Source organism: Silene latifolia, chromosome 10 (assembly GCF_048544455.1).
Source record: "Silene latifolia isolate original U9 population chromosome 10, ASM4854445v1, whole genome shotgun sequence".
In the NCBI taxonomy this organism is placed as follows: Eukaryota; Viridiplantae; Streptophyta; class Magnoliopsida; order Caryophyllales; family Caryophyllaceae; genus Silene; species Silene latifolia.
Window position 1 is genome coordinate 157,508,636 of NC_133535.1, and position 21,620 is coordinate 157,530,255.

General features: G+C 37.3%; 2 protein-coding genes across 2 annotated transcripts; one reads left to right on the forward strand and one right to left on the reverse strand.

The window, feature by feature from the left end:
• Window positions 1-2,896: 2,896 nt before the first annotated feature.
• Window positions 2,897-14,280, forward strand: LOC141606548 (TNF receptor-associated factor homolog 1a-like). Its single transcript, XM_074425719.1, has 13 exons — window positions 2,897-3,019; window positions 3,365-3,596; window positions 6,067-6,178; window positions 6,801-6,889; window positions 7,013-7,081; window positions 7,451-7,580; window positions 8,502-8,660; window positions 9,094-9,436; window positions 10,561-10,673; window positions 10,758-10,905; window positions 11,758-12,206; window positions 12,291-12,495; window positions 12,798-14,280. Exons 2-13 carry the CDS (start codon window positions 3,413-3,415, stop codon window positions 14,109-14,111), a joined length of 3,315 nt encoding a protein of 1,104 aa, XP_074281820.1. The 5' UTR covers window positions 2,897-3,019; window positions 3,365-3,412; the 3' UTR covers window positions 14,112-14,280.
• A 2,502-nt stretch (window positions 14,281-16,782) lies between these two features.
• LOC141606549 (mitogen-activated protein kinase kinase 9-like) lies at window positions 16,783-18,002 on the reverse strand. Its single transcript, XM_074425720.1, has one exon. It carries the CDS (start codon window positions 17,948-17,950, stop codon window positions 16,961-16,963), a length of 990 nt encoding a protein of 329 aa, XP_074281821.1. The 5' UTR covers window positions 17,951-18,002; the 3' UTR covers window positions 16,783-16,960.
• Window positions 18,003-21,620: the final 3,618 nt, after the last annotated feature.

The window sequence follows — 21,620 nt, forward strand, 5'->3', positions numbered from 1 at the left end:
TTGGGTGAGAAATTTGGGCCTGTCGGGTCCGCCTTGACGATAGGGCATGTCGCGTCGGCGACGACGATAGGGTCTGTCGGGTCGGCGACGACGATAGGGTCTGCCGGGTCGGCGACGACGATAGGGTCTGCCGGGTCGGCGACGACGATAGGGCCAACCTCATTCGGAGCAACCGTATCCAACGAGAAGAATAAGCACGGGCCCGGGAGGCGAACAAATATCAACGTCGAACCCTCGACGACGCCGGAATCTTTAACGAACTTACCCCAATCGCCTCGAAGACACCTTTCTTTAACCTTTGTTGATGACTTGTTGCAGAAGTTCGCTTGAAACCTCATGAAATAGTGAGAATCATTTTTAAGATAGACAGAAATACAATGCAGAATTGTACCAGACTCAACCTTGGCTCGTTCATCCGGCGTCAACAGATGAAGGAATAACGGTTTGGTTACGACACATCTGGTTTGACTGACGTCACTCTCCGATAAAATCTTGCGGTCCATATTGAAACGGCTGAGATTGTGAGATGGGGTTTAGATGTGTGATTAGGGTTACAGTGAGATAATGACGGGTAAAACCGTATAAGTATCCGCTAATAGCTGAGTGAGTTAGGTGGTTAGTTTAGGGTTAGGTTAGTAAATTTACATATGTAGTTAAGTATCAAAACTCAAAACTATTGTTAAAGAGTCTCGAACCCATGACCTCTTAATCCATCTCCATTTGCTATTATCATTGTGTCACATCCATCTCTTTGTTAAATTTGTAGATCTTTTGTTATATGTATGTGTAAAATCTGAGTTAAAATAATAATTCTATAATAACTATTAAATTTATACTTTTAGTTTATTGTTAATGTAATGTATTTGCTAAGTTAATTACATGTACTTGAAAAACATTGGACAAAATATTTTATTTACTTATGATAATTATTATATGTACCTATAGTTACATTTTATGTATCTCCAAAATACATAACGCCTTTTTAACGATATTTTTATTAAAAAAAAAATATGTTTTTAAAAATGTAAAATATTTTAAAAATAATTAAATCATAGTCAATGTTCACATTAATTATATTGATATAATTATTAAAATAAAGTTTTTTTTAATAATTATTTTGTTACTAAATATTATAAAAGTATAAAATTGACTTTTTAGTTGTGTTTTTTTTAAGTAATAAAAAAAAGTATTTTTTAACTAATTTTCAAATATAATATATAAATATTAATATTTTAATAAAAATTTTGATTTATCTCTGAGCCAACAGGTCGATCTGTTCGAGTAGTGAAACAAATGTTATATAAGTAAGAGTAGGAACAAGTAACAACGAACAGAGTATGAAAAACTATCTAACATTTGATTTAAGAAAATATTTTATTTATTTAATACTCCGTGTATAAGTTTGATAAAATTAATGATAATAGTGAATTTAACTATAAAAATAGCGGGAATAGTCAAAGATACAACAGTAAGCGAACTAGTAGTGAACATAATAGTATTAACAAGGGAGATGCCGTGGAAGTAATAATATCAACAGCGGGAGAATAAGTGAATGTGTCTCATAATTTGTTGATAAATTTTGCATTTCATCGTAATTTCAAGTTATAGCATAGAACAATATATTATAAATCGTAAATGTATGTGTTAAAACAATCTAATGCGATTATGATTTATAAAAATTAAAATTTAAATGGTAAATATAGGTAGCTCGGGCGAGGTCGGGCAACAAACCTAGTTAAATGTAAACTACAGGTACAAATAATAATTATTATAAGTAAATAAAATATTTTGTTCAATTTTTTTTGTAGTACATTTAATTAACTCAGCAAATACATTACATTGAATATAAATTAAAAGTATATATTTAATAGTTATTATAGATAATTATTATTTTAACTCAGATTGTACACATACATATAACAAAAGATCTACAAATTTAACAAAGAGATGAATGTATCACAATGGTAATAACAAGTGGATATGCATCAAGAGGTTAGGGATTCGACACTCTTCAACAACATTTTCGAGTTTTGAATTGATAATTTACTTAGAGTAACTTAACAAGTTAACCACACATCTAAAATTACTAACCTAACCCTACACTAACCAATAGATAATAACCCTAGTTTGCCACGTGTTGCGTTTTAACTCAGATTGTACACATACATATAACAAAAGATCTACAAATTTAACAAAGAGATGAATGTATCACAATGATAATAGCAAGTGGATATGCATCAAGAGGTTAGGGATTCAACACTCTTCAACAACATTTTCGAGTTTTGAATTGATAATTTACTTAGAGTAACTTAACAAGTTAACCACACATCTAAAATTACTAACCTAACCCTACACTAACCAATAGATAATAACCCTAGTTTGCCACGTGTCGCGTTGTCATTGGTTGTGTATGAGTTTTTCATACACCTCGTGTATGTGTAGCATTTTTTACCATCGTCCCTATTTTCATTTCATTTTGACAAATTTGCCCTTCTCTCTTTAAAAACTATTAAACGCATTTTTTTATTATCTTGACTCGGAAATGAGTGACGATAACCCATTTCTCTGATACATGTGTGAATCGTATATTAATGAAAATTACGAGGGAAAGCAATTCGAAAATGATTGAAATACCGAACAACATTATCAATTTATTCGGGTCAACCCGAAATGAGCCTATTCGGGAAAGACCCGAACCCGACCTGACTCGACCTGAAAGGATATGCTGGCCCGATATGTAACCCCCCCCCCCCCTTCTTTCCCGACCAATAAAATTGGGTAATGTTACCATCTCGGTTTTCCGAGACAGTGAAATCAATCAACGGTAATTTTTTAACGACTCGTATTTTAACCAACCCATTCCGAACAAATTGTTTCCCATTTTAGCCTCAACCTTAAACTCACCAAATTACTTCATTAATCAACCTCATCAAGTGCTCAAACCCACCACCCCCATAGTTTCATTTCCCTATCCATCTCATTATTTTTGCTTCTATCTATTTTCCCCCTAATTCTTCAGGTTCGTCTCTTCTTCACCTTCGATCTATTTTCACTTACACTCCCCAGATTTTCCCTCTTTTAATTCAATTCAATTCAATTCAATTAATTTCCGCGTTTTAGGGTTTTGGTACTCTAATTCCTTATTACGATCTCTTTCGTTACATACGATGCTTGATTTTGTCGCGTTTTTTATTTCAATTGTTAGGGTTTTTCGTTACTGATTAATTAATCAATTAATATCGTTTAATTGTTGTTTTGATGTGTGTATTGTATATATGTATATGAGAATTGATTAATTTTGTGGTGAAGGAGACTGTAATTGTTGAATTGTGTTTTAATGGTGATGTTGTTAATGTGGGTGCAGTGAAAGGAGTGGAAAAGGGTGTAGAGATACGGGTTTTAGGGTTTGGATATGGCGGGGACTGTTGCGAGTGAGGAAACAAGTGGTGGAAGAGTGGCGGGCGGATTATCGAGTGGGAGTCGTTGTCAGTCGAGTGATGCATTGACGGAGTGGCGGTCTTCAGAGCAAGTTGAGACTGGTACCCCATCAACCTCGCCGCCGTATTGGGATACTGATGACAGTGATGATGATGGAGGTAAATTTGAATAGTTGCTGCTTAATTTTACTATAATCTGTCTCTTATTCAGCTGTACTATCATTCTTTAGCTCAAATTTCACTCTATGCAGCTGCGCGGGCTATCACTATATTTTGTTTACGATTTTATAAGCAAAATGACACACTTAACTGGTTGTGCTTATATTCATTATGAAGTAGTTGTCATTTGGTGCGATTATAGACACAATTTTCATGTTGGGTAATTCAGAAGCAACCTCTATGTATTAGCAACAAAATGCAAGATTGTGTAGATTTGACCTCCTCTTTATCTGGCATTTTGAAAGAGCCCTCGAAGCATGAGTAATGATGTTGTTGTATGAAGTTTAGTTGAGGCAGTGGAGTAATGATGTTGTGGTCACTAGTGAGTGGTCACTTATTTCAGTTAGGAAATGTTGTAAAGTACATTGTGTGCAGGTGCTCCTAAATTTGTTATCATGGACCACTTATAGAGTTATAGGAGTGAAGAATTTGAATCCCTTTAATCTATGCTTCTAGTGTCTTACTGGGTTTTTCGTTGCATAGGACTGTGTTTTTGTCCTGAATTTGTCTCATCTATGGTGTTCCTTCGTACGTTACTCTGACACGGCAGTTTTGGGCTGTGTCACGTGTCGGCACGACACAGAATACGATACGAAGTACACCTCGGACAGGACATCCTCTGATACGGTCGACAACCATGGGTGGAAGCCGAGAAAATGATCAAAGTGAAGGAAAAGTTATGGTAAATGTACTCAGTTTAGTGGGTTGCTGAAAACCGTACCAGGGATTCGATGTACCATCTGTTTGACCATCGAGGAGCATTCTAAAGTGCGGTGGAGAGAGTGATCGGAGTTAGGTTTTAGTGGTTCCCCATTTCTATTATGTTTCTGTGAAGTATTGATGAGTGGGCCTTAATTCTTATTTTTCGTTTTTTCTTAATGCTACACATAAACACGTGTTTACTCCCAGCTCTCTCATCTGTTTTATTTTTTATATTTTGTGAAGTTTCAAACTGTTTTCAACTTTAGTTAATGGTAAGGCTGTTTGAATTCTTTACCTTTGATTTTTGTTTCTTTTTATCTTCACAAAGCCTGATTTCTACTCCATAATTATAACCCTTCACATTTTAAATACTTTTATTCAATTGTAATTTATTGCTACCTCCAATCCACACCAAACTACCCATTTGACTTTTCACGGTCTACGAGACGATACTTTAACCACGTTTTTCTTCATTTATATATTGTTTTTCCGTGTCGAAATTATAACTTTGCAAAACCTCTTTTTATAAAAAAAAAGTTAAATGTCAATACTCAATTCTATATATAAATTTTTAAAATTTGACTAAATATAATGAACGTCAACATCTAGCAAGTTTGACTTTAAAAAGTTGATGGGTAGTTTGGTGTGCATTGGAGGTAGTAATATTTTGTTGAACCGTATCGTATCCGTGTCCATAATTGCGGTCATGATATGCCACTGACCTTATCCAGGTGTAGAATTTTTTAAGAAATGAAGTGTTCGACACTTCGTTACCGTTGAAGTGTCAGAGTAATAGAGGTTTCTCTGTTAATTGGGCTACCTTCCTCTACGAGATTTTGTCGTGATGGAAGGGACATAGGGTTCTCACTGAAAATCCAATAATCCGAGAATTGTTTTAATTGTTGTTCAATATGCCCATAGCATCAATTTGTAGTGGGTGCTTATGATGTGCACAATAACTTATGTATGATTGCATTTGGGGTTCAACTGAAAGAAGGTATGGGGAAGCTACATGGCTGTTGCTTTGTGGAAAGATACATCTTTGATGAGACAGTAGACTTTAGGTATCATGAAAACACCAAGTGCGTCCTAGCTAAAAGTTTCACTTGCACAAAAAATCGAGAAATTATGTATGCTCTCTACTTCTAGAGCGTGATTTTGGCCATTTGTTGTAAACCTTGTAAGTGTGATACTGTGATAGCATAATGTTTTGAGATATGGTGGGTCTTGAGTTGTGGTGGTTCGAAATTAGGTATTATGTGAACTCTGGGGAAGTTTTTTTCTTGGAAAAAGCAAAATGAACATCTAATAAACGAGTACAAATATAACATTACCGACAGCCAATTCTCTCTGGTAAACACAGCTGACTTTCATTATTTTTATCTAATTAGTGATCAAATTTATATCTAGTGTCAGATTTTTGTCATGGTCCAATACTCCCAACTGACACACTACATAATTTCACTGATTGGAATTTCCCAAATTTTGTCATTGGCTCCCTATGTACTTGTATGTTCATTGTGAATGGTGATTTTGTGTCTTTAGTAAGATATTTCGTGCCGCCTCTCAGGCCATATTTTCTTCATTCTTCTATGGGAGATTTTGAAATTTCAGGAAAAAGTAGAATCAGTGGCACATCCATTACATCACATTAATTCCTTTGCAACATCTTTATGCGTTAGTTTATTGTTATTTTCATTTCCTGTAGGGTTGAAACCTGCTGAGCTGTATGGGAAGTACACATGGAAGATCGAAAAGTTCTCGCAGATCACTAAGAGAGAACTTCGAAGCAATGCTTTTGAAGTGGGCGGCTATAAATGGTGAGGCCTCTCGTTTACTGTTTTGGATGGCGTCATGGCATGTGCGTTGTTGCCTGCCTAAGCGTTTCCATCTCATAATCCCAGGAATGGCTTGGTCTTTTATTTTGCATTTCGTTCTCTGTTCCTCCCTGCTATTTTATGTGATACAGATTGATGTGTGGTCTTTACTAGTACATTGATTCCGATGCTTGAATTATTTCTGTGTCCCACCAGGCTGACCTTGGCCTTTTTTTTTTCCTAGTCATAAGTAAATATGGTGTGTCGTTGGGGAGTATGAACTTAGGACTCATGTAAAATATAGATTCTCAAAGGATTGCTAAGCTTGATAAATAGAGTGAATATACCTATTTCAGTGCACTGAGTTCAATTTTGTCACGGAGTTGTTGAATTTGCTCAATCCACAGCAAGTTGCAAATTGGTTTGTTCATATCGTATAATGGCTTTTGATTATGTATGAGATACTCTATTAAGTGCGTTTACGTATCATATACCATGTTTTTGTATCAACCTTCTTTAGTTAATATGAAATTTTCTGTAGGGTTGGTGATGTTTTGCTGATTTTGAGAATCATCAAAATTGATTCAGACATTCTGTGAATCTGATGTCTTTGTTTTTTCTGCAGGTACATCTTGATCTACCCTCAAGGCTGTGATGTTTGTAATCATCTCTCATTGTTTCTCTGTGTAGCAAATCATGATAAGCTTCTCCCAGGTTCGATTAGCATCAAATGTCAAGTTGCAATTTTCATGCCTTTTGGCCCATATTCTTTCGATTGGTGATAGCCTGAACTCTGTATTCTTCTACTCCCTCCTTTGCTCTTATTTTGCGGTGCAGGTTGGAGTCATTTTGCTCAATTCACTATTGCAGTCGTAAATAAAGACCCAAAGAAATCGAAGTATTCCGGTTAGTGAATATGTTAAATTAGTACTGCCTTTTTCTAAGGTTCAAATTTAGGCATTATCAGTTATGACAATAAGGCTTACAATTTGCCGTGCCCTTTTCAAGGAAAATTTTGGTCGATTTGTAATACTGAGAATGTCATTTACAAGAAATATCACCCAATTATGGGCTATGACCACTTGCATACCCCTCATTCCTCTTTTACAAGAAATGCTACTTATTTTACTCATTTCTTCCCTGTAACTTGTGCCTTCTTGCATATTGCTCTATTGTTCTCCTCAATTTTAGCCAATAAGGCTGTCAACTTTATGATGAGACAGATTTTCTCTATGATGTCTTTGATCCTGAGTTTGAGATGCACAAACAATGTAGATACATTGCACCGTTTTTGGAAGAAAGAGCATGATTGGGGCTGGAAAAAGTTCATGGAGCTATCTAAAGTGTCAGATGGCTTTGTGGATGCTGACACGTTGATCATAAAGGCTCAAGTTCAAGTGATCAGGTATACAATCTTTTTTTACTTAACTCTTGCTTTGTTCCTCTTTTTTTGGCTGTAAGGATGGGAAAGTCTTGGTGTTTGTTTTTCCGAGGTGGTTGGAGAATGTCAAAGTAACTTACAAATTGTTCATATACTGATTATCCTTTCTGGAAATCATTTGAACATATCATTACTCTCTAGGTTTTGTAGAGTTGTGTGCAGAAGTATGAATTTATGATTTACTTTGATCTTTTTGTTCTAGGAATTATGATTACTTTGCTTATTTTTTACTTTCTAGCTTGGTTAAGGTTTGAAAATGATCTGTTGCCTTAGCATTTTATGATCGCAACAATGCCTTGATTATTGGCTAAAACACAATTGTGGTTTATTAACTTTCATTCTCGTGACACTCGAGTACAGATGGAATTGAGGTACTATCTTTTTCTATTGTTTTTTGTCGTCAGCTCTGAGTGGCGAGAAATAAATTGTGTCAGCGACGGAGATGACTTCATTTATTGTCTTGTTTCTTTTGTTTATTTTTTCAACTTTTTTCAGTTCATTTGAATCTATTTTCTGTCATCTTTTATATTGTTTATTACCTCTCCTGGCTTTCTTCACTCTTAAGGTCTTCCTCATTTTTCATACATTTCCTCTTCCTCCCTTCGTACTCTTTTTTACCTACCTTGCTTCGTTATTATTGTGTGATCCCTTTTCCCTTTTCTTTTCATTGTTTTATTTTACATTGGTGGTTCCATACGATTCGATTTGGCTGACCCACAAAGCGTTGTTATTGTGAGGCCCATTTAAGCTGTCTATTTGAATTCGTGAGGCCAAGTTAATTTGGTGGAATTTCCATTTAATACTCTGTTTTATCACTTATGTGCTACTGATGGATGATTTCAAGATTTTTTCTTCTGTTTGTCACAATGTTGCATTTGCTTGTAGGGAGAAAGCAGATCGGCCATTTCGCTGCCTTGACTGTCAGTATAGAAGGGAACTTGTCCGAGTGTATCTAACTAATGTGGAGCAAATATGCCGGCGTTTTGTTGAAGAAAGAAGAGGGAAGCTGGAAAAACTGATTGAGGACAAAGCTAGGTGGTCAAGGTATTAGGGATTTATGCTAGTGAACTCTGGTTTTTTTTTTCATTGATGACTGCATTGTGGACCATAAACAACAAATATGGTGGCATGTGTCTTTTCTTGGTCTAGTGTAGACTTGAATATCAATCTGTGTAAGTGGTAGTTTTATGCTGTTTCTGCATAGGAAACATCTATGAAGTTTGAGTTTAGTGCACGCTTGTTTTTTGGACCAGCTCCTCTTGTATCTGCATTGCTATGCCCTCTCAGCTTTTATTATATTTCGCTTAAAAATTGTGCTCTCGTGTTAATTCCTGATTTTTATTTTTATTTATTTATTTTTACTTTGGACAGAATAAGATGTCATTGTTGATATACTCTGTTTGGCTTATTAAATTTGTCATATCTTGTTTACTGGTTCAGTAGTTGGTTTGCTGACTATTGATGTTTTCTATGACAGTTTTCGTGCATTTTGGCTAGGAATGGATCAAAATACTAGGCGTCGCATGTCCAGGGAGAAGAAGGATACTATACTGAAAGTAGTTGTGAAACATTTTTTCGTCGAGAAAGAAGTCACATCTACTCTAGTTATGGACTCCCTGTACAGTGGGCTTAAAGCTCTTGAAGGCCAGAGCATGAAAGGGACAGCAAAATTGTTGGAGGGTGAGGAGATGCCCCTTCCAATCATTCAGACTGAGAAGGACACTTTTGTTTTGGTAGATGATGTACTGTTATTACTTGAGAAGGCTGCAATGGAGCCGTTGCCTCCAAAGGATGATAAGGGGCCTCAGAATCGCACAAAGGTTAGCTTTGGGGAACTAAGTTTGTATGCAATGTAAAGTGTAGTGGCAATTTTGTTCTGTTGGCATCACATTAGACAATTGTGTGTTTGACTGTTTTCCTACTTGAATGCTTGAACTTGGATTGCATGATACTAACGGAATAGCTACTTCAGACTTAGTTGACTCCGATACCACAATGTTAAAGCAAAGTCTTGGTGGAGTGATGCTTAAGGATGGCATCTTATGTGAAAAAAAAAAATATCTTCTTATCATGGCATTAGGTTGTAAATGAACTATAGAGGTGTATTGCCAGAGGTTTGTCATGTAGTGCCTTTCATCTCATTAATTTATGGTTCTAAAACAATGTATAGAATTATAGCGTCCAGCTTCCAGAGATTTTACAAGTTCTTTATTGTTAAGTATAAAGTAAAAATTACTAAAACAATGACTTTTGGGTTTTGTCTTTGGAAGGATTCAGAATTGTTTGATTGTCTAATTGTATGCACAAGGCCACTGTTCTAGTTGTAAAATGGATTCCTTTGATTATCTGGATTGGATATATCTATTATCCATCTGCTCACCGCAATCCTGTTTATGACTTTCAATGCATCTCTACTTTCTTTTCTCCTTCACTTTTGGTACCTCTCTTTTTTCTCTGTTGGCTTCTGATGTTTTATTGCCGGGTGACATAGTGAGTACTGCTGCTGATGTGATTGTTTTCACTCATTTGGACGGTCCCGTAGATTCATATTGGACTTAGGTGGAGGTTTACATGTTGTCCAATCTTGGAAAGATCTTGGTTTTGTAAGTAGGAAAGGCACTGATCTATGTCTGGACTAGCCAAAGAAATTGTTTTTGAAGGTAGAGAAATTCTGTGGGCGGTGTGCACTCTTTGATACCGATATCAAACTGTTTCTGTTTTTATATCAGTCTAATATGTTAGGGATCCTAGTATCTTTTAAAATTTGTGGAGAAACATGAATTTTTACTTAGGACAAGGGAAGCAAAGAGTTGTGTTATGGGGGAGAAGACTAGAAATTCTGGGTACTTAGGAGTTAGGACTTGATCAATTTTGTCTTACTGATGCTGATCTCTGTACTTTCCCTCTTATGATTTAATCTCCTAGTGGCTCTTGAATTCTGTAGGATGGAGGTAGTGGAGAGTATTTCACCAAGGATTCGATTGAGCGTGATGAGAAGCGTTTAACAGAATTAGGACGGAGGACAGTGGAAATTTTTGTGCTTGCACATATCTTCAGGTCGTAATACTTGTGCATCTGTGCTTGTTTACTTGATCTATTTCTCTTTTCGTGGCTATCCCTGAAACCTTTATGATGTAACAGCAACAAAATTGAAGTTGCCTATCAGGAGGCTGTTGCATTGAGGAGACAAGAGGAACTTATACGTGAAGAGGCTGCATGGCTGGCTGAGAGTGAGCAGAAAGCAAAGCGTGGTGCTGGAGAGAAGGACAAGAAATCAAAGAAAAAACAGGTGGCTTGCAAATACTTATTCTTGTTGGAGTAATTTTCAGTTCAGTCGTATTTTCTTGTCTTATAAGATTTTTAAATTGTTTGACTATATCCTTGATATTGGGATTTTCCTAAGATGGAAAACAGTTTTTGATGTAGGATTTAGGATGTTGTGGAATTACTGTTTTCTTGCACTAAGAAAGATGTTCAAGCAATCCAAAATTTGCATTATGCTATGATGGAATTTTATGGAATAATTCTGTCATGTTCGCTAGCATGCATTTGTCAAATCATTATAGAATTTTGGATTTATGCTCTCAGTTTTACTCTTAATGTAGCCTACATTTAGGATTAGTAGTTATGACCTTGTTTAGTAGACTCTGAGCATATGAATCTCTTAATTTCCATGCTTGTTCAAGGTTTTGGGGTTGAGAGATAGTGGGGGTTCTATGAGTATTACGCTAAAAAGCTGTAATTAGTTGAATAGCCTTTCACTCGTAAAAGCCCTCAAATTTTGCCAACCAAGACGCTTTTTTTATTACTTTTTTTTTGTAGTAAGGTCAACTAGCCAAAACTGCTGAAAGATCAGCCGACAACCCAACATAATATGTTACCGCCTCATGGTGATTTTGAGACAAGCATTACATTTTGATAAACTTTGTGGTCATTGTGCTCTTGTTTCACCATTCATTTTGGGGAGGGATTATAAAGGAACTTCTTATATCTGCTGGGATGATGTGCTTGAAGACGTGTCTGATATCGCACATGATGTGTAGAAGTCCCTTTCTGCCTGGGTATCATATTTTATTGTTGCCCAGCTTGAGCTATACTTTAACATGTCCTGATTAAATTGATTGCTAATTTTGATCGAAAGGGTAAAAAAAAGCGGAACGATCGTAGGGGAAAAGACAAATTGAAAGATGAGAAGCCTCTTGTAACAGTACATGACAAACAGCTGAATGCTAACCTGTCATCTGGAGGAAAAGACAAATTAAAGGATGATGTGCTTGAAGACGTGTCTGACGTATCTGATATCGCAGAGTGCGCTGTTGATACACTACAGCTTGATTCCGAGGATAGGGACGGAAGTCCCATAAACTGGGATACAGACACATCAGAGGTACAACCCCCAGCAGAGGCCAGTGGGAGTGAAGTTAGCAGCATTTCGACTGTGCATAATGGAGGCATGGATAAGCGGAATTCATCTGTTATGGATGATAGCTCTTCAACGTGTTCTACCGATTCTACTCCCTCAGTGGTAACGAATGGTTCCTACAGATCAAATTCGTTCGTAAATTACTCAAACCGGAAATCTCCGGCAAGGTTAGTGTTACAGCTTTACCTGTCTTAAATCAGAGGATGGAAGAGTTGAGAAATAAGACAATTGACTTTGATTTGATATTGTAGGGGTAAAAACCAGCGAGGTAAGAGCACATTTGAGGATTGCAGTGGTCCAAATGAAGCAGATAGTCGGCGATCTCAGCCTGCTGAAGTCCATTTACAATATGATGCATCTCCTAGGCGCAAGATAGCTGAAGCTAACGAGTCCGTGGGTGCCATTACATCCTTACAAGATAGAACGAAGTGGCCAGAGTTGAACGCAATCAAGAAAGTTAGTGTGTTCTCTCTTGTTTTAGTGTCCTATATTGTCATTCTTGTTTATTTTTAGATCAGTAGTTTTTAGTTGCCTCTCTGAATGACTTTTTTGTTATTTGCTTTTATCCATGTCTTCGTCCTTGCATGAGTATTGGCATGGTGATCCCCCAATCGCCACACGCCTGTTATAATCTTCACTTTAGGAACTCTGTTTTCTGTTATTTTCTCTATTTATTTCTCGTCTTGACTTTCCCTTTATGTATTCTATGAATTTGGGTCTTTTCTGCCATCTTAAGTTTATTTGGTTTGTTATGCCAGGAAGATGAGATTCTTTTGTCGCAAAGGAAGCAAAACAAGGAGAATATTAAGACAGGGTCCAAGGGAAAAGAAGCAGCAACGATTCGTACATCTAAGAGCCCTCCCCGAAATACAACCTCTGTGACAGCACTTCAGCCAAAGCCGGACTTGAAAACTGTTCATCCTGCTGATATGCCACTTCCGATAAAAACACCCTCAAATGAGGAACAACAAACTGACAAGGCCACCTCATCTTCAAATACACCCGTCACTGCAAATTGTTCAAGAGTTAATTCTACAATGGTTACCATCTCCAAACCTACTGAAAAACCTACTGTGCAACAATCTGTGGGATTATCGCGACCATTAAGTGCTCCTTTAATCCCTGCGACTCTCGCAGCTACTCCAGTTGTCTCTATGGTGCAAGTGTCAGCACCTAGCAGTCCCTTAATTCCCCGTTCGGTCAGTGCCACTGGTCGCTTGGTTCAGGACCCGTCTCTAGCCACAGCTCCTGCATTTGTTCCGCAGTCTTACCGGAATGCAATCGCTGGTAACTCATTTACTCCAACCTCAGGGGGTTTCACTCATGCTCCTACTCCGTCTGTGAATTCGACGGTCAATATGCCGAATCCTGTGTTTCTTTCCCACACATCTGAAAGGAACGGAACCACTTTTAATGCACCTCCTCAGGAAGATATATTTAGAGGTCAAACATGGATGGACAGTCCACAGAGGGATGTTAGCAGGAGCTCGATGTTTGATTCTCCATCCATGGGCAATGATAGTATTCGCCACTTCGATTTGTATCGTCCGGCGAACAACGGGTATAATAGCCACTTCCCATCTGAATTATTGGCCGGGACTTCTGGCCGTTCGGTCCAAACCCCATTGGCAGATGAATTCCCACACCTGGATATCATCAATGACCTACTTGATGATGAGCAGGTCATCGGACGAAGTCATAGAGGAATGGCTTTCCCGGGAACGGGCAATGGCGGTCCAAGTGCAACTCTCTTCAATCGGCAGTTCACCTACCCAGCAGATATAAGCCTTTCAAGCAACGAGGCCTCGATGGGCTTCCGGCAGGATTATGGGCCTAATAGCCCGTACGATTCAATGAGGGAGTTCAACACCCAAGGTAATTCAATCCCCTATTTAAACGGTCAGATTGATAACCTAACCCCCAATCAATGGCAGCTGTTAGGCCCTGATCTTTCATTACTAGGCATGAGGAACTCGGGAGCGGATGGTTATTCATATAACGTTCCCGAGTACTCAAATATGGCATGTGGCGTAAATGGTTATGCCATGTTCCGGCCTTCAAATGGACATTGATTGATTTGGGCTATTATAAGAGGCTTGTAATAAGTTCATATGGTCACGGAATTGGGAGGCTGTAACGCGTCTTTGGAAAAAAAACACTGCATTCTGTAAAGAGTGATGTTGGTTCTTTGGTTTTCAGCTTTTAGTTTTTTACGTATACATGAGGCTTTCTTTTCTTTCACTTTTCTGGGCATTTTTAGTCTCATTCCTCTCACATTAAATTAGCACTGACCGTGTTTCAAGATTTTACTATTTTTCTTACCAAGCCGTCACAAATTCTGGTAACTGTATATATTTACGGAGTCAAGATCTTCTCCATTAAACAAATGAGATGTTCATTTCCATCAATGGTTTCCATTCGGGAATAACGGGTCTCGTGTTAAATCAAATGTGTAATCTGGACCATCGACGGAAATGGACTTCTTCATTTGAACGTACGCTGCTCTTATGTTTAAATCCAGAGTGTAATTTGGACCATTGACGGACCAGTTAGTCTTGCTTAAAATCGTTTTAATTTAAGTCCTCTCACCACCTCTTATTTCCACCTCTGTTTTAATCTGGTTTGAGAGCCATAAGTTAAGACGGTCTTAGAGAAGAATTGGTGTTGACGGAAATGTTCGCAAACGGTATTTTTTTTTTTTTTTTTTTTTTTTGGGTGACGAGGGGTTGAATCCCCCCGGGCACATGCAATACCCTGCAAATCACGTGTGCCATGTAAGACATCCTATTTAGGATGACATGTATTCGCAGCACTCCCGTGTAGGGAGTCGAACCCGGGACCTCTCAATTCATTGCTATTACAATGCTTTGAGGCACTCCCGCGCTCCACTACACTCAAGCCACTTTGTTGTTCGCAAACGGTATTGCTATGGGGCTGCGTGAATCATCCATGGTTCCAAGTTCCAACTTCCAACTTCCAAGTAAGATCGTTGTCCTGTGATTTATGCCAAACTACTTGGACATTGACATTAACATTGACAAAGCAAGTTAGTTGGCTGCCCTTTTTCCGTTTGATTCTGCTAAAGTGAGTGCCAAATGCAAAGTATCTTATCCTTAAAATCGTGAATATTGATCTGTCATATCTTTCAAAAGGTGGATGTTGTGTTAAATTAAATCCGTGTCATTTCATTTAAATTTATCCTAAATCTAGATCACCAATTCTCATTATAGACGGACACTATCCGTCTATACGTTTACTATCCGTCTATACGTATAAACGGATACCATTTCCCTTCACAAAATAACCATTTGCCATAAAGTGGGAAGCATATAGAGGGTGCCCCACCTTGTCCTCCCTACCCATTTTATTAGAGATCTTTACCCGTCTGTTCGCCCCACCCGTCCCTACCCATAATATTATCTGTTACAACTTACAAGTAAAGTATCTTCAAATTTCATCTAGGTTGATTTAATTCATCTTAACAAGCCTTAGAGATACTAACGTCGTGAATCGTGATGGAGAGTTTTTTTTAAGTATAATTGTTATAAGGAAGCTGATAATGAGCGCCCCGGGGCGCTTGTTAACCTATTGGTTATGTTTACACAGGTATCTACCAAATACGCACCCTCCATAACTCAATTAAAAAAAAATATAATAGATGTTCCAATTAATCATGGCACCTCATTATATAACATAGTACTTGCTGCTTTCCAGTACTCATCGTTATGATGGTGACAAGCAATGGAATATCGGCGTTTCCGTGTCGGACACCCGTGTCGGACACGACACTTGTCGGACACACGTCAAAACGTGTCGGACACTTGTAAAGCCGTATCTAACTTTCATCTTTTATTTCGGCACGTGTTCGACACATGTCCATGGTATTTTGAGCCGTGTCCATATTTGGACACACCTGGCCTCCAAACGGAATCAAGTTGAATTTAAGTTAAATGGCGAGAATTGTTATATGGTTAAATTTGATGGGAAATAAGTTGAATTGGAGACAAATAATATTATTTAGACTAGTAATGAGATGTCGAAATAGATTGATTATAAGTTGGTTTTGGTTTTGGAAATGAGAATGAGTTATAATTAACGTAAGTTTTACTTTCACTTATTTAAATTTAATATTCAATACTTTTTCAAAAATAAAATCACACACATATAACTATAAAATATATATTTTATTTTATTAAATTTAAATGCCGTGTCCCGTGTCCTAAATTTCATGGGATGCCGTGTCACGTGTCCGTGTTGTGTCCGTTTTGGTGCAACCTAGACCGTTACAGGGTGATAAAGCTCTCTCTTATGAATTTTAACATTACTGCATTTTCATTTAATTCAGGACTTAAACTTGAGACCTCTGACTAAGGTAGAACAAAAGCCTTATCAAATAAGTGTTTATGAGCAAAGACGTGATGTAGTTGTACACTTGTGAGAAATTAGCACTAGAAGATTTAACTTCATGAACCGTTGTTTCTTTATAGTACGAATTGATGTTATTAGTCGGTCATCAATAATAATCCATTTAAAGAGAGAACTCCATGATGACGGTGTTAGGCATGGAAAATTGTAAGCATATGAACAATCAATTGTTTAGAAAATGACATTTGAGCCTCCAATTTGTGTTTGGAATGATCCTCTCATTTTCGGCGTAACCGACGATGTTCTTACCGACTCCTGATCACCCACGTCCCACCCGATGATTTAGTCGTAAAATACAATTTAGAAAATGAAGTCGGGTTGATACTTGATAGCCCATTTCAAGGATTTCTGAATACTTTTCAATACCATTTTACAAACTTCGGATAACTTGTCAAGCTAATCACGACCGCTACTAACTAAACTTCGTCGTTCTGAACTTGTCTACATTTCAAGAAATGAAAAAAATAAATCATAGAACTATTTGTATTCGTTTTATTTATTTCTTTTTACAGATAAAAGGATGCGATAACAACTGAGCCGCAGTCCATCGTTTACTAGCTTCTTTTTGCAAGCAACAACTAACAAAGCTCCTAAACTCTTTCGAACCACGACCCGCGGGTAAACTAGGCGGATCCCCAAAACAAATAGCACACATAAGAGTAGCCCAATCGGGCCGCTCACCGGGCCCTAAAAATGGAAAATAACCCAAATACAACTCCATAAGAGTCAAACCCAAGCTCCAAATATCACCAGCATACCCATTATAATTCCCACCATAAGTATCCGGGTCGAATCGCTCCGGGCTCATATACGCACAAGTACCCACATATGAATTACACGGGTCAAGAGTCCGGCCCATAATCCGGCCCACCCCAAAATCAGCAATTTTCACCTCCCATCCGGTTGGACCGGACTTAACCAAAAGATTAGCCGGTTTAATATCACGGTGTACAATTTTACACGAGTGTAAATATTTAAGTCCCTCGAGAATCTGTCCCGCCACGTTGGACAACAAATTCTCGGAAAAAGTCCCTTGAGACTGGACCGCGGAATCCAGTGTTCCGCGGTCCATGTACTCCATCAATATCCCCAAATCCCCATCCACCTTCTCGAAAATCCCGAAACACTTCACAACAAAAGGAGAATCCCCCGCCACACGGCGGAGTATCTCCTTCTCCCGGTGGATTTGACGGCGGGTGGTGGTATCGGTGGCGGCGGAGGTAACAGTCTTGAGTGCATAAACGACGCCGGTCTTCTTATGGACCACCTTGTGGACGGTGCCGCCGGCGCCGGCGCCGATCACGGCGAGGTTAGTGAAATCGGAGAGAGAGAATTTGGCGGCGAATGATGCGGTGGTTCCGGCGGTGGAGGTGGTGGTTGTGGCGGCGGCCGGTGGTGGTGGAAGGGGGAAGGAAGGGCGGCGGGCGGTGGCCGGAGGTAAAGGAAGGCGGAGGTTAAGTTGTCTACGTTCTCTTACAAGTGCCATTTTTTTTTTTTAGTTTGATGAAAGTTTTTTTTTTTTGGAGAGAGTTTAATTGTGAAAGAAATGAAGTGATTAATATATTTATAATAAAAGGATTAAATTAAGAGCACGTGGTGTAATTAAGTAGGTGATGGAGAGTGAAATGGGAAAGGGGTAGGAAAATTATTAAAGATAGGGTATGGATTTGATCATCATGTGGGGATTTGGATGTGGATGGATGGATATATGTGCACAAATACTATTCTACAACTAGTTGTATAATAGATATGTACAACTGCGTTAAAGTTATTGAGTTCTAACACAAAGTTGTTGAGTTATTTTACAAGTTATTGAGATATTTTACGAAGTTATTGAGCTTAATAATTATTCTGTTAAGCTCAACAACTTTGTATCATAACTCGATAATTTTGTCAATAGAGCTCGACAATTTTGTAACAAAGCTCCACAACACTGAATAAGTTGTATATACAACCGGTTGTATAATACATTAACTGATGTATTATACGTGGATATATGTGGGGTATTAAGTTTTAGATTATGATAATTAGTTGATAATTAATTGGATTATTGATAATTTTGGTGAAATTTTACTTGAACAGTTTTATGGTTGACGGATTTTGATTATCTAGTTTTTCCCATAATTTATGGCAACAGTTAATTTCACTTTTAATTTCACCGTTATTATTAGCATTAACAATCGACCAGTTAACCTACATTCTTAGCGGGAATACCACCATCACATACCCAGTGTATAGTATCCATCCTGACTACCAGAGATGAAATTAGGTACAAATTATATCTAAGCCTGAAACATCAATCTTATCTATATTTCTGATCATATTATCTTATTGAAAATAAAGTTATTGTGTATATTATTTTCCTAAAAAAACTTATCTCAGCCATGACCTTGTCGACATGTGCTTAGCTTAGTCTCTATCACCGAATACCCAATTCCTCATTCTTTATTTAAGTTTGCGAAATATCAACACAATGTGAATGTTTTAGAGTAAGTGTTTCATACTAATCCATTATATGCTCAATCGTGAATCTACCTAATCACTTAACATACCTAATAAATGAGATGTCTTATACACACTTTAGTTTAGCAAAAGTTACACGAGACTAAAGTGGATTAAGTATAAGATTTCATCAAATCTATGATAATATACTCCGTACAAATTAAATCTTTGCAAATTAATGGTAAAAGTTATCCTCATTAACCACTAGAACATAATTTAATTGATTCTTAAACCAAACAAGGGTCCACTAAATATATGATTTTTTTTAAACCATTCGGTTTAGTTCGGATTCGAGTCGGGTAGGATTACTAGGGAGGTAAAGCTCTCTCTCATGAGTTTTAACACTGCTGCCAGTGGTGGAGCGAGGGAGAGGCTAGCAGGGGCGGTCGCCCCCGCTGAAAAATGAAAAGTTCAAAGATTTTAGTTAAATTTTCAAAAAAAAATCAAGTTTCCTTTATATCATTACTCGTTCGCCCCCGCTGAAATTTCTCGCACTCCCTAACCGTAAATTTTGCCTCAATCACTGTCTGCCGAATTCCCAGAGCTCAAACACAAGACCTCTGATTAGGGTAGAACAACCCCTTATCTGTTGATCTAAGTGATCGTGGATCTAAATATATGATTATGACATTAATGTAAAATGTAGCTAGGTTCACGTAATGGAGGCTTTCTTGGAGATTCAACAAGAAAGTGGAGTCAGCTTGACACAATGACCCTCAAGACTTTGAAGTAAAAATCACAAGTGGCACTCTATCATAGTTGTTTGAGTGACGACGACTTCCAAAATAAGATTGTTCGATATTTCAAAACACAACTTCTTAGGTAAATACAGTTCTAAATTAAGACGACACTTATAATTGAATTGTATAGAGTAAAGATGGAAGAAGAATATTATGAGAGTCTTAATTTAATACTCCCTCCATTTTTTAATATATGACGTTTTGTTTTTTCGAGGCGAGCCTTTGACTTTAATATTTACAAAAATATATTTGGTAAAAAATTATAAAAATTATACCATTAAATTCTTTATGAAAAACTCTTTCATATGAGTATACATATCACTATATTTAAGCATATAATTTGAGAGATATTGAAGAAATAAGTGTGTGTCTCGAAATGTGAGAAAGTCATATATAGAAAAATAGAGGGAGTATAGTTTTAAACAAGATTTATTTATCTCAGAATAAGATTATTCCAATTATATGTACGGTTGTGGTAAAAAAATATGACTTAATGAATTTGTTGGTGATATTCTACACGGATTATAATCTTCTGAGTCATGATAGTTTTTTTAAGGTATAAAACTACCGATTGTGTCTTACTGTTAGTTTAAACTTTTAATTAAAAAAATATAATGTTAATGGAAAGTATGATGACCTTAAATTCCAATAATGACAGTCTCTAAAATTTCACAAATGGAATTTTAGTCAATTGCACAATGGTATGGAGAATATATATGTGCAATATCTAATTTTCAACTCTAACCGATGTTTGAATTATCAGAGAACGTATTAGGGTATAAAAATTAGCTTAATCTGTTAATTAAAATGATATTCATAAATTTTATACTCCTTATAATTTCACCGATTTATCCATTTATCATTTTATCCTCCCATAGTTAATTACACTCCTTTGTCTCTAGTGTTAATTATTGAATCATAATGCCACGTACTATCTATAATGAATAATGATTATACTTGTATATAAAATCAGCTCATTTAATTTAATCATAAATCAATATTATGTTTATGTATAAATCATATTCTGTATATGATTTCAATACACGTCTAAAGAACAACTATTTTGTTAGACAAACCCTTAAAATACATGTTAGAAAAATCATTATTTAAATAAATATTGACAAGTACAAACATTTTGATTTAATTATTGATTTTATATTATAAGGTCTCATCAAGATTCTTATGGAGTATTAAATAAGTTGGTTTATTGTAAATTAGTGATTGTGGATAAAAATAGTACTTCCTCCATTTTTCTATGTTTGCCCCATAAAATAATGAAATGTGAGGTATATTTTAATGAAATGGGGCTGTTCCGGGTATGAATTCCGAAGCAGGTTTGTTTACCACGCTAGCTTTGTCGAATAATGCCTCTTCCAGCCTTGACTGCTCTCCTCGGCCTCTCCTGCGACAATGAGCAAACTGAGGGCTTGGCTTTGTGCCAAGCGTACTCACTCCGACGCTCAAGTCAGTAAACTTATTGTGATTAAGTGGAATGTTGCTTGATGACGTGTATTGTAGAGAGATGAGAGAGATAATACCAATTTAAGGGGTTCTTAGGTTAGATTCTGGATCCCTTCCTCAATGAGGATTGAGGAGTATTTATAGACTTTCACCTTTTGTCACGTAGTGGCCAAGTGGGCCAAGTGGCAAGTGGCATAGGTGGAAAGATCTGTTCTACCCTCGGCCGAGGGACCTATGGCAGGCCGGCGAGCCCGGTTGACTCCATGCCGAGGGTTCTTGGATATGAGTACGCGGGTATGTGCCCCGGTGGTAGGTTGCCATGCCGAGACCCATCTTTGCCGGGCCGAAAGGCCGCATCGGCAGGGATGTCTAAGTCATTGGCTTGCTGTGGATATCTTTGACCTCGTTCAATATGTTGACTTGGTCAGCGGGTACAGAATATGCCCCATCAAT

Coding starts and splice junctions, on each gene's coding strand:
- LOC141606548 (XM_074425719.1), top strand. CDS start 3,413: ATGGCGGGGACTGTTGCGAGTGAGGAAACAAGTGGTGGAAGAGTGGCG. Junction 6,890..7,012: donor TCATGATAAGCTTCTCCCAG/GTTCGATTAGCA, acceptor TTTGCGGTGCAG/GTTGGAGTCATTTTGCTCAA. Junction 10,906..11,757: donor AGAAATCAAAGAAAAAACAG/GTGGCTTGCAAA, acceptor TTTGATCGAAAG/GGTAAAAAAAAGCGGAACGA.
- LOC141606549 (XM_074425720.1), bottom strand. CDS start 17,950: ATGGCACTTGTAAGAGAACGTAGACAACTTAACCTCCGCCTTCCTTTA.